At 33.4% G+C, this 16407-nt stretch overlaps 1 protein-coding gene across 16 annotated transcripts in view; it reads right to left on the bottom strand.

Annotated features, from left to right (window-relative positions):
- The window catches only part of CDC42BPA (CDC42 binding protein kinase alpha), a 245674-nt gene that overhangs the window by 79623 nt on the left and 149644 nt on the right, over nucleotides 1–16407 (bottom strand). For all 16 annotated transcript variants that reach the window (XM_012751184.3, XM_012751187.3, XM_012751188.3 and 13 more), the window contains 4 exons: nucleotides 14489–14731; nucleotides 14132–14242; nucleotides 3052–3299; nucleotides 597–702 (listed from right to left, as the gene is read on the bottom strand). In XM_012751184.3, coding sequence (XP_012606638.1) covers nucleotides 597–702; nucleotides 3052–3299; nucleotides 14132–14242; nucleotides 14489–14731 — 708 coding nt within the window. The remainder of the gene's footprint in view (nucleotides 1–596; nucleotides 703–3051; nucleotides 3300–14131; nucleotides 14243–14488; nucleotides 14732–16407) is intronic.

Below are 16407 nucleotides of genomic sequence, written 5' to 3'. Positions count from 1 at the left end.
TTTATTCATTTTATTCATAAATATTGCTACTTCTAAGTTCAATACATGGTTCTACACTTTATTCAAGTTAGAATTTAGGCAGAGTTAGTTTCTTTGGATTATCATCTACCCCTGGTATCATTTCTGGCTATTTTTACTTCTGCTTTGGAAATATGAAATCATACTTGTTGTAATTTCTCCAACTTTGGCCTAATTGTCCCTTGCGCTCCCCACGGGCAGCCTTAACTTGACTTGAACTTATCTAGCTTGAACTTAGCCAGCCATGACAGGGTGATGAATAAGTGAGGAAAAAATAAAACAGAATAGTTGGAAAGTGAAATAAAGAATAGAGGCTCAAAAAATAAATGAGACAAAGAATAAGATGAGATACACAAAACTCTCTCTACAGAAGACTCACATCACAGACTGGTATAGCCAAAACTTGCCTATATTATTTAAGCAATCATAGCTTATAAGGAAGACTATTGTATACCAAATATGTACACCAAATATACAAGAAAATGTACACCAAATATACATTTAAAACCACAATTCCTATCATAATGTTGAACATATAGCATATGCTCAATTCATATAAATGATATTGAATCACTCACCTTATCAAGTTCACTTGTCAGCTTTTTATTTTCTTCAGTTAGTAACACTTTTTCTCGTTCATACTGCTGTTTGAACTCATTTTCAAATTCTTCCCTTTCACTTTGACTAACATAATTCAAACATAAAAGGAAAAAAAAAGAATTAAAGGTCAACTGGAAACTTGAAAGGAATTATTTTTGGAATAGTTATGTAATATATAAATACCAGACTGATTTCTAGAAACATTATTCACATAGAATACAACATGATTACAGTAATGACAAGCCTGATGAAAACACTTTCCAAGAATTTACAATACAATAATAATGATTTGTTCACTCATTCATTTAAAAAATATTTATGGGTGCCTACTAGGTGCCAAGGGGCTGTTGCAGGCCCTAAAGATAGGTCCCGCGCTCATGCAGCTTGCATTCCAGTGGAGGAGGACTGGCAATGAAAAGTGAGTAAATGAACTAATTTCAGATAATCAGTTCTATAAAAAGAATGAAATACAGTAATATTCTCAACAGTATCTGTGAGGGGGTGGCTAATTTGAATTGTATCGTATGAGAGGGTCTCAGGGTTAATGAATAAACTACCAAAATGAAAATAATAATTGCCATCTGCTTCATATTCATTATGTTTTATCAAAGACAAATTAGTCTGAGACCAAACTGACACTTTTCTTTGTGTATTTGCACCACAATATTCTTAGAATACACAAATTCATAGGCCCTTATTTAAGATATGGTCAGAGTCACTTCCTAGTGATACTAATTTGATTAAGTATAGTATTTCGAACATTTTGTTCATAATTAGAAATTAATTTATATCTAAATTTAGACATTTTAAAAAATTTGCTTTGAAATAATTTCATTCATATAGAAAAATTAAAACAAATCGTACAAAGAACTATTATACACTCTTCACCCAGATTCCCCAAATGTTAACATTTTACTACATTTGCTCCATTACTGTGTGCATGTACTAACTCCATTAGTCTTCTGAGCCACTGAGAGGCAGCTGCAGATACTGTGCCTTATTACACCCCTAAATACTCCAGTGTGTATCTCTCAAAGTCAAGGACACTCTCTGCCATAACCATTAAGCAGCACCCTTCCAAATTAGAAAAATCAACATTGCTAGAATACTACCATCCAAATTCACAAACCAAATTCAAGTTTTGCCAACTATCTTGACAGTGTCTCCTTTTCTTATCTTGTCCAGGATCCAACTAGGAACTATTGCATTTAGTAGTTATGTTTCTTCAATTTCCTTTGGTCAAGAATAGTTCCTCAGTCTTCCCTCTCTCTCACAACAGTTTAAAAGAGTACAGACCTTTCACTGTGGTAGGTATGGTATTCTCACCTGGAACCTCTTCCTTCAGCTCAAAACAGACAGCTTTGTGGCTCACTTGTTCTCCTCTGTCAGGAACTCTGCTGCTCAGTGTACAGAGGTGGCTCATGGAGGTAGGTAACCACTATGGTGGTGTAGTAATTTGGGTCAGTTGGAGCTCAGATCCCTAGGATAGTATTCAGGTGCCAGTGGTGTGGACTAGGTTAGGTAATACCCAGTTCCAAGTCCCTGGATGACATGATTGAATCCTGGGGGGACCAGAGACTGGGCTGGCAAACTTGCTCTCAGCCTCCCTCAGTTCAGGTGCTGGCTGTGATAGTAAGAGGTGGGGTGATCTCTTGCTCTGGCAGAATGCATAGGCAGGAGAAGAGTATATTCAGCTGCCCCAAATCTAGAAATCTGACTATCACTGGTAATTTCTCCTGCTCCCTCATTTTTCACAGCTGGTCATTATGTCCTCCAGGTTCTGTCCTTCTGAATCCAGCCACTTCTCTCCATCTTCACCATCACTACCTGAGATCCACCACCTCATCTCTCACAGCTGGATTCCTCCCTCCAGTGTGCTCCTTCCAGTCCATTCTCCACATAGGAGTAAGAGTGATCATTCAAAAATAAATTGTGTTATTTTCCTTCAATGGCCTTAAAACAAAGTTCAAATGCCTTATACTCTTTCAAGATCTTACCCTATTTTTCTTTCCAGCCTCATTTCTCACCACTCCACTTTTTATCTATGCTTCCACCACAGTAAACAGCTTTTATTTTCTGGATGTGCTACACCCCCCTTTCCCTTTCCCTTTAGACCGTAGCACATTCTTCTACTTCTGCCTGAACACTCTTCCCCAGCTACTTCTTTCTTGATTTCTTAAAAATCTTGACTTAAAAGTAATTTTGTCCAGAAAGTCTATATGTACCAAAGTTACCTTTTGTGCCTCTCCTACCTGTCCCCAAAAACTTATCCCATTTGCTTTTCTATCATGCTACATTGTAATTTTCTATTTACCAATCTTGATTTTGGTCTCCTTGAGGACTAGGATATGTATATTGTCTATGTATCTCCAGTACTTGATATAACAGGTACTCAATATTTATTGCATAAGTAAAAACTAATTTGATTCTTACCTTTCTCTCCTGGTTTTTTCCAATTTGTCTTTTAAAACCATAATTTCTTTGTTGAGAGCGAGTTGTTGGCCTTCTGAATCATGCAGTTCTTTCTTCAGATTTTTAATTTCATTTGCATGTATTCCTTCTCTTTTAGATAATTCTTCTTCATAAAAGATACTTTTCTTTTCCAAATCAGTCTTTAGTTTGGTTATCTCTTGTTGATGTTCTATGCTACATACTCCTGGTGAGTAACTAATTTGTTTTTGCTGTAGAAGTAATAACAAAAGATTAGTTCATCTACAAGAATAACAAAATTTCAAATAAGGATTTCTTTCTAAAATATATAGGACTGTTCATATAAATGTCTATCATTTTTTATATTATCACACAAAAATAAAACTTTGTATTAAGGCTATTAATTTTTTTTTTTTTTTTAGATAGTCTTGCTCTGTAGCCCTGGCTAGAGTGCAGTGGTGTCATTGTAGCTCACTGCAATCTCGAATTCCTGGGCTCAAGCAATTCTCTTGCCACAGCCTCCCAAATAGCTGGGACTACAGGCATACACCACCCAGCTAATTTTTCTATTTTTAGTAGAAACAGGTCTCACTCTTGCTTAGGCTGGTCTCAAACTTCTGACCTCAAGCTATCCTCCTGTCTCAGCCTCCTGAGTGTTAGGATTACAGTCATGAGTCATCACGCCCAGCTCACTATTAACTTTTTTGTCTGCCATATGTGTTATAAATATTTTCTCAGTTTATATTACTATATAGCTTTTGTTGTTATTTTTATAGTCTTCTTCACAAAAAGATTATATCTCAACTTATGTGAATTTTTTGCTGGTACTTTCATGATTTTTATTTACATTTAAATTTCTATTAAATTTCTATTTAGAATTATTGTTGGTATATGGAGTAAAGGAAAAATCTAACAGCTACCTATATCTGATGAGGAACAGATAAGTTTCAAGCACATTTGTGTCTTTAAAAAATTAAAATGGGGGAAGGGATGATAGAGTTATAAAGCATGAAAAGAGAGAGGGCTTTTGCACAGTCCCATGAGAAATGGCAAAGATCTAAACTAACATTTCCTTCATAACCCTGCTAAAAAAAAATGGTAGGTCTCTTCACTTTTAGGTAGGACTTTAAGGAGGAGAAGAAATTTGGTTGAAATCCACCTTTTGAGAAATTAGGCTAAAATATCCTCTCAGAAATAAGAAAGAAAAAAAATGTAAAGTCCAAAGGGTTTTCCAGGTACTGTCTAAGGGGTAAACAAAAACATACCCAGTTGGATTATGACTATAAGATTTCTTGAGCTTTGTTAACTTTCCAATGGTCATTAATTTGTTATAGTCTGTCTGTCTACCTGTTTCCCCAAGTGGTCAGTAATAAAACTTTTCAACTAAAAGAACCTACGTGCTTATGTTTAGTGATAATAAGGAATCAAAGTCCTGAGGTCACTGTGTTCTTTTATGAAGCCAATCTTAAGGGCAGAAAAATCAGTAAGAGTAGTTTCATTTAAAGTTGAAAGAGAAATGTGCTGTCTCTTTTACATTTGAAGTATATAATTTTATTTATTTATTCATTTATTCATTCATTCATTCATTTTTTTATTTTTGAGACAGAGTCTCACTTTGTTGTCCAGGCTAGAGTGAGTGCTATGGCATCCACCTAGCCCACAGCAACCTCAAACTCCTGGGCTCAAGCAGTCCTCCTGCCTCAGCCTCCTGAGTAGCTGGGACTACAGGCATGTGCCACCATGCCCGGCTAATTTTTTCTATATATATTAGTTGGCCAATTAATTTCTTTCTATTTATAGTAGAGACGGGGTCTCGCTCTTGCTCAGGTTGGTCTCGAACTCCTGCGCTCAAACGATCCACCTGCCTCCGCCTCCCAGAGAGCTAGGATAACAGGTGTGAGCCACCGCACCCAGCCTGAAGTATATAATTTTAAAAGAAGAAAAGAATCAATGTTGGCCAAAGAAATGTCCTTGGGTGTCCATTGCAATATCAAACCGTTTATTTAAAAAAAAACTTTTCATGTGCCAGATCCACATTGTCCAGTGGTTTATGAGGTGTCCTGACATGCCCAACTTGGGAAGAGCCAGAGCAAGTCAGGTGCCTGTGCTTAAACATCTCTATGAAAATGATGCCTAAATTGTCATTTGCAGCACTGACCGCTGATCTCTACTTTCTCTTTCATTTTTCTAATCACCTAAAAAACACTTTTAGCTCAATGTTCTGCTTAGTTTAGTTTCACTGCTGGGATGGCAGCAGCATGTACAAAAAGTATCATGAAAAAATAACATGAAATCAAAACCTAACAAAGATACCACCAATTAAAGTTACAGATGCATAGCACTCACTGAACAGAATATGAAAAGCCAAACAAAACACTTACACAAACAAATTTAAACCTTAAGTAAAAAAGAATAACCTACAACAAAACAATAGGTTTTATTGAAGGTATTGAAGGTAATTTAATGTTAGCAAACGTATTAATAAATGTGTAATAAAATATATTTGAATAGATCAAATTTAAAAATCCAAGTGATAATTTCAGTAGGTACCCTGTCCAAAAGTATTTTATAAAATCCAATAATAATTCCAAATATTACTCCAAATCCCCAAATAAAACCATAAAAAGATTATACTAATTCTTTTAATTTAAAAAGTATCCATATTTCAAGCTATCAAACAAAATACTTAATGGTGAAACATCAGAAGTACACCCAGTAAACTGAGACATAATAAAAACAAAAAGGATATCTTCCATTATCACTCTTAAGTAATATTAATTTCAAGTAATCTATCTGACGAACGTGAAATAGTTAAAAGAAATTAATAATGTAAAGAAAAGTGATAAATTATCACTTCCATTTAATTTTTCACTCAGAAAATGCACATAAATCTACTGAAAAGTGTTAGAACTGATAGAGTTGAGTGAAAAAGCATAGAAGATAAAAACAAATCAGTAATACTTCTAGATATTAAAATAAGCAATCAGAAAACATAATAAAAATTGTCTTTGTTAATAGCAAAAGGAATAAAAAATACCACATACCAATACACACATATATATGAGGAATAATATTGAGAAATTTCTCTGATTTATAGGAAAAAAACAAGTCCATAAAAAATAAGTATTTAAAAGGGAATATTAAATATACATGTATTCAACATTTTTCAAATTATCTTCCATGTAATTTTAATAAAAAGTTTTTTTAAATATGGAGAGGAGTGTTCAAATATAGGAGGGAATGGAGACCAATGTTTGTAGTGTGTGAACAAGAATACACTGGTAAAAATACCAAAGAATATACCAAAGGGGGTTATGGACAAATATACTTTTCAGATATTAAACCATACCATTAAATCATTAATAAAGCACCACTGTAATAGATCTCCTCCCTAACGTAATTTAATTCAATATATGAGATATTTTTAAGGGACTGATTAATAAATGGAATTAGAATCACAAGCTAGCAACATAAGAATGAAACGATTCTCATGTCATATCATTTAGCAAAACAAATTCCAAATAGATTAAAGAGCTAAATGTCTTTAAACCCCACAGAAACATCTGGGAGAAAGCAGAATTAAATACATATCAAAACTCTGGAAAGAGAAGAACAAACCAAGCTTTGAAGCAATAGAAGAAACACTGAGGAAAAGAAACATACATATTTTGCAATTTTAAAAAGGAACAAGAACAAAATTAAAGGGCAAATGATAAACTGGTGAAATAGTTGCTGAAAATATTTTAAAAGGTAAAATTTTACTGTGCCAAGAGTTTACATGACTTGATAAGACTATAAAATTAAATGGGCATATGATTTAAAGATATAATTTACAAAGGAAAAATATGATTAATAAACAATCCACTAATAAACCAAGAAATGCAAAAATACAGTTAAAACTTTTTTGTCTCTCATACTTACAAAGATTTGTGGCATTTATCAAATGCCTTAAAAGGATCACTAATTTCACTTCTAGGTATCTGTTCTTAAAAAAATGATAAACATTTGAGGCCAGGAGTTCGAGACTTGCCTGGGCAACATAGCAAGACCCTGTCTCTACAAAAATAAAAAAATTCGCCAGGTGTGGTAGTGTGAGCCTGTAGTCCCAGCTATTTGGAAGGCTGAGGCAGGAGGACCACTTGGGCCTAGGAGGTGAAGGCTGCAAGGAGCTCTGATCCAGCCACTGTACTCCAGCCTGGGTTTCAGAGAGAGAGATCACATGTTTAAAAATAAAAAAGCAAGAAAGACAATGATATAGAAAAAGCAGTGCATAAAGGTGCTCATGGCAATTACAACACAAGAAACATTTAATAGAGAATTGGCTATATGGGATATTCTTCTTGAACTATTTATAACCATTAGAATTATGTTTGTGACAATTTTGTAATAATAAGTAAAAAATGCTTATTACATTATTAAATGAAAAATACAAGTGTCATGAGTTAAATTGTGCCTCCCATTCATATGTTAACGTACACAGTACTTTGAAATGTGATGTTATTTAAATACAGAGTCTTTCAGAGGTAATCAAGTTAAAATGAGGTCATTAGCATGCATCTAATCCAGTATGAGAAATCTGGACACAGACATGCACACAGAGAGAACACCATGTGAACATGAAAGCAGAGATGCAGGTGATGCATCTACAGGCCAAGGAATGCCAAAGACTGCCAGCAAACCAGCAGAAGACAATCCTGCCAATACCTTGATTTTGAACTTCCAGCCTCCAGAACTGAGACAATAAATTTCTATTTTTAAGCTACCCGGTTTCTGGTACTTTGTAACAGCAGCCCTAACAATCTAACACAATAGAGTAAAAAAAACTCTAGTGGCATATAACCTTGAAAAGTATCCTTTTTTAAAACAAATTTTTATTGAGATATAATTCACATACCACACAATTCACTTATTTAAATTGTAAAATTCAATTATTTGGGTTATTGGCATATTATAGTATTAATTCTTTTAAGTAGTAAGATATATATAACAAAACTTTCCATTTTAACCATTTTAAGTGTACAATTAAATGGCATTAATTATATTTCCAATGTTGTATAAATATCACTAATATGTATTTTCAAAACTTTTTCATCATCCCAAAGAAAAATTCTATAATCATTAAGAATTTATTACCTAGTCCTCCTCTTCCAGACTCTGGTTAACCTCAATTCTACTTTTCATTTCTATTTATTTGCTTAAATATTTCATTTAAGTGGAATCATACAATATTTGTCTTTTTGTATCTGGGTTCTTTCACTTGGCATAATGTTTTCAAGATTCAGCCATATTGTAGCATATATTAGAACTTCATTCCTTTTTATAGCTGGATGATATTCCATTGTATGTATATATCATATTTTGTTTATCCATCTGTTGATGGACACTTGGGTTGTTCCCACCTTTTGGCTATTGTATTAATGCTTCAATAAACACTAATGTAAAGTACCTATTAGATTCTCTGCCTTCAAATATCTGGTATATACATAGCAGTGGAACTGCTGGATCACATGGCATCTACATTTACCCTTTTTGAGGATCACCAAATTGTTTACAAAAGTGGCTGAATCATTTTATATTCTCATCAGCAATGTATGAGGGTTCCAATTCTCTACCTTCTTGCCAAAGCTTATTTTCTGTTTCTTTCCTTTTAATTGTAGCCATCTTAGTTAAGTGTGAAGTGGTATCTCATTTTGCCTTTAATTTGCATTTTCCTAATGACTAATAATGTTGAGCATCTTTCACGTGCTTCTTGGTCATTTGTGTATCTTCTTTGGAGAAATGTCTATTCAAGTCCTTTGCTCATTTTTTGATTGGGTTGTCTTTTTGTTGTGTTGTAGGACTTATTTATATTATCTGAATATTAACTATTTTATTTAATGCAAAATATTAGATTTAATAAATATCTGGTTATCAGATATTTGATTTGCAAACATTTTCTTATATTCCTTAGGTTGTCTTTTCATTTTCTTGATAATGACTTTGACATACAAGTTTTACTTTGATAAAGCCCAACTTATCTCTATTTTCTTTTGTTGCTTATACTTTCAGTGTCATTTCTAAGAATCTATTGACAAATCCAATGTCTTGTGAGAGTTTTATAGTTATAGCTCTAAGGTATTTATTCTTTTAGATGCAACTGTAAATGGAATTGCTTTCTTATCTTCCTTTGCAGATTGTTCATTGCTGGCTTTTAGAAACACAACTGATTTTTGTGTGCTTATTTTGTACCCTGCAACTTTGGTGAATTTGTTTATAAGCTCTAGGTCTAGGATCTTCCTTGTGGGTTCTTTGGGGTTTTCTATATATAGGATCATGTCATCCATGAATAGACATAATTTTACTTCTTCCTTTGCAATTTGGTTGTCTTTTGTTTCTTCTTCTTGTGTAATTCCTCTGGCTATAATCTCCAGTAATGTTCAATACCACTGGTGGAGAAAATGGGCATCCTTGCCTCATTCCTGATCTGAAGGGGGAAGCTTGCAGCTCTTCACCATTGAGTATGATGTTATTTTATCATGTTGAGTATATCCCCTTCTATTCCTAGTTTTCTGAGAGTTTGTTTTTTTTTTATTCTTTCTCTGCAGAGGTTGGATACTTCTGAGAGTTTTTATCATGAAAGAATGTTAGATTCTGTGAAATTACTTTCATGCGACAATTAAGATGATCATGTAGTTTTTTTCCTTTGGCTCTATTAATGTGATGTATTACACTGATTGATTTTCTTATGTTGAGACACTGGTATACACCCCACTTGGTCATGTTATATAAACCTTGTACAATGCTTTTGGATTTATTAGTATTTTGTTTGGGTATCTGTGCATTTATATTTTAAAAGAATGCAGGTCTGCAATTTTCTTGTGATGTTTTTACCTGGCTTTGGTATTCAGGGTAATGCTGGCCTCACAGTGAATGAGTTAGGAAGTAGTCCCTCCTCTTCTATTTTTGGAAGAGTTTGAGAAGGATTGGTGTTAATTGGTGTTAATTCTTCTTTCAATGTTTGGTTCAATTCAACAGTGAAGCAGCCTGTTCCTGAGGTTCTTTGTAGGAATGTTCTGATTGCTGATTCAATGTATTTGTTATTGATCTGTGGATATTTTCTATTTTGCCTGGAGTCACTTCAGGTTTGCTTCTAGGAATTTGTCAATTTCATCTAAGTTATCTACTTTGCAGGCATACACTTGTACACAGTATCCTTCTTACAATTCTTTTGCTTTCTGTTGATCAGTAACAAAGTACCCACTTTCATTTTGGGTTTTAGTTATTTGCATCTTCTCTCTGTCTCTCCTAACTAAATGTTTGTCAATTTTGTTAATCTTCTCAAAGAACTAATTTTTGGCTTCATTGATTCTATTATTTTCCTATTTTATTTATCACTGCTCTAATCTTTATTATCTCCTTCTTTCTGCTATCTTTGCTTTTTAGTTTAGTTTGCTTTAGTTTGCTTTAGTTTGCTTTTCCTATTCTAGTTTCTTCGGTGTATAGTCAGGTTATTCATTTGAGATCTTTCTTCCTTTTCAATATAGGCATTTGCCGCTATAAATTTTCCTCTGAAGACTGCCTTTATGTATCCTGTAAGTTTTGGTATGTTGTGTTTTCATTTTCATTCATCTCTAAGTATTTTCTAATTTCCCTTGTGATTTCTTCTTTGATGGTTTAAAGCATGTTGATTAATTTCCACATATTTTTGAACATTCCTGTTTTTCTTTTGCTATTGATTCCTAGCTCCATTTCACTGCGGCAGGGGAAGATATTTCATATGATTTCAATCTTTGCACATTTACCAAGACTTGTTTCGTGGCCTAACATATGGTCTCTCCTGGAGAATTTACCATGTGTACATAAAAAGAATGTATATTCTGCTATTGTTGGGTAGAAATTTCTATATGCAGGTGTCCCAAGGTATCCCTAGTAGAAGTTCAGGATTCCCCTTGGATACCAAAATCTACGTATGTTAAGTCCCTTATATAAAATGGTATACTATTTGCATAAAACCTATACATATCGTCGCATACACTTTAAATCTTCTCTAGATTACAGTCACGTGTCACTTAACGATGGGCATAAGTTCTAAAAAATCTGTCATTAGGCTATTTTGTCCTTGTGAGAACAACGAAGTGTACTTACACAAACTAGATGGTATAGCCTCATATACATCTTACAGGCTACAAACCTGCATGGCATGTTACAGTACTGAATACTGTAGGCACCTGTAAAACAATGGTGTGTATTTGTGTATCTAAACATAGTAAAGGAATAGTAAAAATATGGTATAAATGATTAAAAATGGTACACCTGTGGAGGGCATTTACTATGAATGGAGCTTGTAGGACTAGAAGTCATTCTGGGTGAGTAAGTGAGTGAATGGTGAGTGAATTTTGAAGGCCTAAGACATTACTGTACACTATTGTAGACTTTGTAAAATATACACTTAGACTACACTAAAATTATTTTCAAAAAATTATTTCTTCAATAATAAATTAACCTTAGCTTACTGTAACTTTATAAAAATTTCTTTTTAACTCTTTTGTAATAACACTTAGCTTAAAACATAAACATATTTTACAGCTGTATAAAAATATTTTCTTTTTTTATATCCATATTATATAAGCTTTTTCCCATTAGTTTTTTTTTTGTTTTTTTTACTTTTTAAATGTTTTTGTTAAAAAGTAAGACATAGACACACATATTAGCCTAAGCTTACACAGGGTCAGGATCATCAAGACATTACTAGGTGGCAGGAATTTTTCAGCTCCATTATACCAGGATCACCATAATATATGCAGTCTGTGGTTTACCAAAACATTGTTATGTAACTCATGACTATACTTACAATACTGAACACAATGTACATGCTCTATAGCTGTTATATTTTATTGTTTTGGAAATACTGACAAGAAAAAAATATCTGCTCATGTTCGGTACAGACACAACCATCCATTTTTTCCCCCCCAAATATTTCTGATCCATGGTTGGTTGAATCCACAGATGTGGAAACCATGGATATGGAGAGCTGACTGACTGACTGACTGACTGACTGACTGACTATCTATCTACCTGTTAGGTCTAGTTTGTTATAGTATTGTTCAAGATCTCAATATCTTTATTGATCTTATCTATATGTTCTATCCATTATTGGAAGTGGGATATTAAAGTCTCTAATCTTGTTGTTTGTAGGGCTACCTATTTCTCCTTTTATGTCTGTTAAAAAGTGTTCTTAATAAAGTGAAGTTTCCTACAATCTTTAAAAGGGCCAACATATGTTTAAACTTTATATGTGTATATCTGTTGACCAAGACATCCCACTTTAGGAAATATGCCAAGGAAACTAAAGTGTGGTAACAATCATACAGAAGACTTATTGAGCCTCTATGTGCCAGGCCCTGGCCTAAGCACTTAAATGCATTAACTTATTTACTGGGTATATCTGTTATTATTTTGAATTTATAAATGACACAGAGATGAGTGTTTGAAAGGGAGGTAAATATATGTGATTCAAAGTATTCAACACAGCAGGGTTTATTATACAAAAACAAACAAACAATAAACTACTAGATAGAACATGGCACTGAGAGTTAGAAAACCTGGGTCTAAATTGCACTCTATCACTATACTATAAAAGTGAGACTCCTCTGGGGCTCAATATCTTCAAATAAAAAGAATGCCTAAGATTTCTTCCAGTTTGCACTTTATGATTCTTATAATCCAAAGCACTTACAATCGTGCTGGAAACAAAGCAGGCCCTGACTGAAAAGTATTTGAGACAGTGATGTAATGACTTTTATATACTAATCCTACTCTAGAAGCCTAACTGTATATAGAAGACACATTTCTACTTTGTAAGCTAACAAAGACTGCACATTCATGATGAACCAAAACAAGCAAACTCCCAAAACAAAAACAAGAAATAAAATCTAGAGCTTATATTTCTATTTATAGCTGAAGAATTACTTATAACCACTGAAATTCAACTGTCAGAGAAAAAGTTCTGACCAGTTCTACCATATGATTCATTCATTGATTTAACACATTTGTTAAACAAATATTAAATATCTGGACCTTTGTCAGGGTCAGGTTAATAATTTATCTGTCTATGTTTTCAATAAGCTAGGTAACAGTGAAGGTGGGGATACAGATTTACAAATGAATAATTACAATAGAGCTATGCTACAGTTATTAACAGAATTCTGAAGGACCACAGAAGGCATATCTAGACTTTCTTAGATAATATTCATGTTGATTCTTTTATATTCTGGATGAATAAGACAATAGACTAGGCATGGTTCTGCAAGGAATAGGTAGAATAGGGGCTGACAGGCAAAGCAGAACAAACAGGGTAGACAAAGTTTAGAGTCAAAAAAGGGCAGACACTACATTGAAACTATTATTAATATTTAACACTGTGAAAATATAACATCAATTTAATCTTAATTCACTCACTGTGACATACATAATATTATTAGTATATTAATAGTTACTGAGCACTTACAGTATGTTAGCTTACAAATGTATGTATGTTCTCCTGACATGAAATACTTTTACAGATGAGAAAATTAAGGCATAAAGAGGGCAAATGTTTGCCCAGTGTTACACAGCTAGTAATTGGTGAAGTGAGAAATTAAAACTGGGTAGTCTAACTCTAGAGATGACACAAGGATTTCCCTTGCAAAGCAACCTTTTGCTGAAATGTATTATCTCATGCCCATTATCATCTCATCCCAAATAACACAAGTGTCTGCAAAGGTATCCCTGAGTCATTTACAAGATAGACAGAGGGTCTAGATATCTAACCATGACTATTCATGCAGATTACCAGTACATCTTATTCAGGTAGACAATCCTTCATAAATATTCCAATTCCTTCCTGATAGATTCCTATTCCCCACCAAACACAGTGTTCCCTTTTCTTCAGCATGATTAGGAAATCTATATCAGCTTCCTACTAGTAAGAGTGAGAATTAAAAATACTAGGCTTGAAGAGCAGCTAGTTCACTCTACACAGAATAGAGTACATAAGCTAACATTCCTATCAAGCATAAGGAGAAGAAAATTGATTAGGCTCCATAAAGGTGAAATTAAAAGATACCTTCAGTCCCTCCAATTCATTTTCCAATTGCTTAGAATAGTGCTCACTCTGTTCACGCAGTTTCCTGTCTTTAGATGCTTCAGCAGATAGAGCTTCTGTATGAACTTCCAGCTTTAAAATAAAATGAAAAAAGCAGATTTTATGGTTATAATTTTTTTAAACAAAACATTTTTATCCATGCAAATTTACCTTGTAATAGAAAGATAACTCAAATGTTGAAATTCACATTAAATAATACCAAACTATAAAAATAACCTTTTAAAAAAATTAGAGAAAAAATTACATATTATTTCACCAGTCTCAAAACAGCTTTAATCACTATCCCATGGGCACTATAAAATCTGCCTGACTACTAACCTCTTTTTTGGCTCTTTCTGTTCTGCGCAGTTCTTGCCTTAAGCTTTCAACTTTTTGCATCACCAGGTCCACCTCTTCTTCCTTATCTCGGACGTGGCGAGCAAGTTTCTGTTTTTGGGTGTGCAATTCTGTTAGTCGTTCATTGATCTCCATGAATTCCTGCATGGCCAGTTTCCTCTGACAGTGTGCGTCTTTCAGTTCTTTGGATTGGTTTTTTAATCGCTCGCTAGCCTGGACTAGTTCCTACAGTTTTGTAAAAAGAATATAAGTTACCAATTCTGCAACCTAGAGACCAAATTTGGCCACCAAAGTAGCTATTATTAAGTCAAGAAGAGCCAAAATTATTTGCCTCAGGACAAAATTAAAAGAAATGAACTACTTATGAACAGATATTAAGGGCATCGTGCCCTATTTATATAGTCTCAATTCCTTATGCTAACATGGTAAATGCAATGGAGCTGCTGATTTAACCTTATAGTACCTTAGTTTCCACAAATGAGTAAAGAATATAGGAATATAAGATGTGATAGTCAAAATAAAGATTTTGTGAAATTTAATAAATACTTGTGAGTTGTTTTTCTTTTTAAACATGAAAGACTACAAATGACTAAAAACACAAAACAAAACAAACTTGAGTTGCAGGGTTGCCCTTGATGGGGAAACTAAGCCTTAAGCCAGAAGCAAGGAGAAAAAAACAAAACTGAGACTCCCTGCTAAAGTGAGAAACTTAGAAGGAAGCCAAAGTAGACAGGTTGGTACAGCTACCTGCCTCCCAGCAAAAGGAAATGCAATCTTCTTGGGGGAGCGCAGGGGAAACCTTGATGAAGTCTGAATTTTTCACATATTAAAAGCAAACAAGTATGACCTCACAACCACAGATATCCAAACGCCCAAAGAACAAACTACCAGAAACAAACAATAGAAACAATAAACAATAAAAATAAACACCAAAGGTGTTAGAATCATTTAATATTAACATAAAATTGCTATATATGAAATGCTTGAAAAAAATATAAAAAGAAACCATTAAAAAGGGAAAATGACAAAACGCAATTAAAAATGACCAAGTAGATTTACAGAAGAACTTTATAGAACACTTAGAAATGACAAAAAATGTGTTAAAACTAAAGACATGGATCTACCATGTAGCTACCATGTAGGTTTAGGAAGCTCTACATTTATGAAGCAAGAAAAATATAAAGAAACCTAAACCCAGAAAGGTTCAAAAAATGAAACTGGGTAATACAAAAGAAAAATAAAAGACCCTAAAGGAAATCAGATGGGGGGGAAAAAAGGCAAATCACCTGTATATCCCCATCCTAAAAATAAAATTTTAAAAAAAGAAAGAAAAATAATCAGAAATAATGAGAACAGACACTAAATAAATGGTAGAAATAGAAACAAGGTGAAATATTTTCAAAGACATGAGAAAATTATTAAAATTAAATATCCAGAAAATTTACTTTTCAAGTATGAGGCTACACATAAATGAAAAGTAACAGAGCTTAACACAATCAGATTTGCACTAAAGGAACTTCTAAAGCTTTATTTTAGGGAAAAAAAGTGATTTTTAGAAGGAAGGTCTACTACAAGAGAAATGGAGAGCTCAGAAACTGGTAAACAAAAATGTGAATAAAAACAAGCATGTATTTAAGAATATATTATATTATGTTGAATTTGTACAGTAAACAAAAGATATAACTAAAATTTGGTCAATAACAGCACATAAGTTGGGAAGAGGTAATACAGGTTAAGTATCCCTAATCTGAAAATCTGAAATCTGAAATTTTCCAAAATCAAAAACTTTTTAAGCACTGCCATGACACTCAAAGCAAATGTTCATTGGAGCACTTCGGATTTTGGATTTTCAGATTAGAGATATTCAACCGATATAATGTAAATATTCTAAAATCCAATAA

Source organism: Microcebus murinus, chromosome 19 (genome assembly GCF_040939455.1).
Source record: "Microcebus murinus isolate Inina chromosome 19, M.murinus_Inina_mat1.0, whole genome shotgun sequence".
NCBI lineage: Eukaryota > Metazoa > Chordata > Mammalia > Primates > Cheirogaleidae > Microcebus > Microcebus murinus.
Note: the sequence above shows the minus strand (reverse complement) of the source record. Positions and strands in the feature narration are given on the sequence as shown.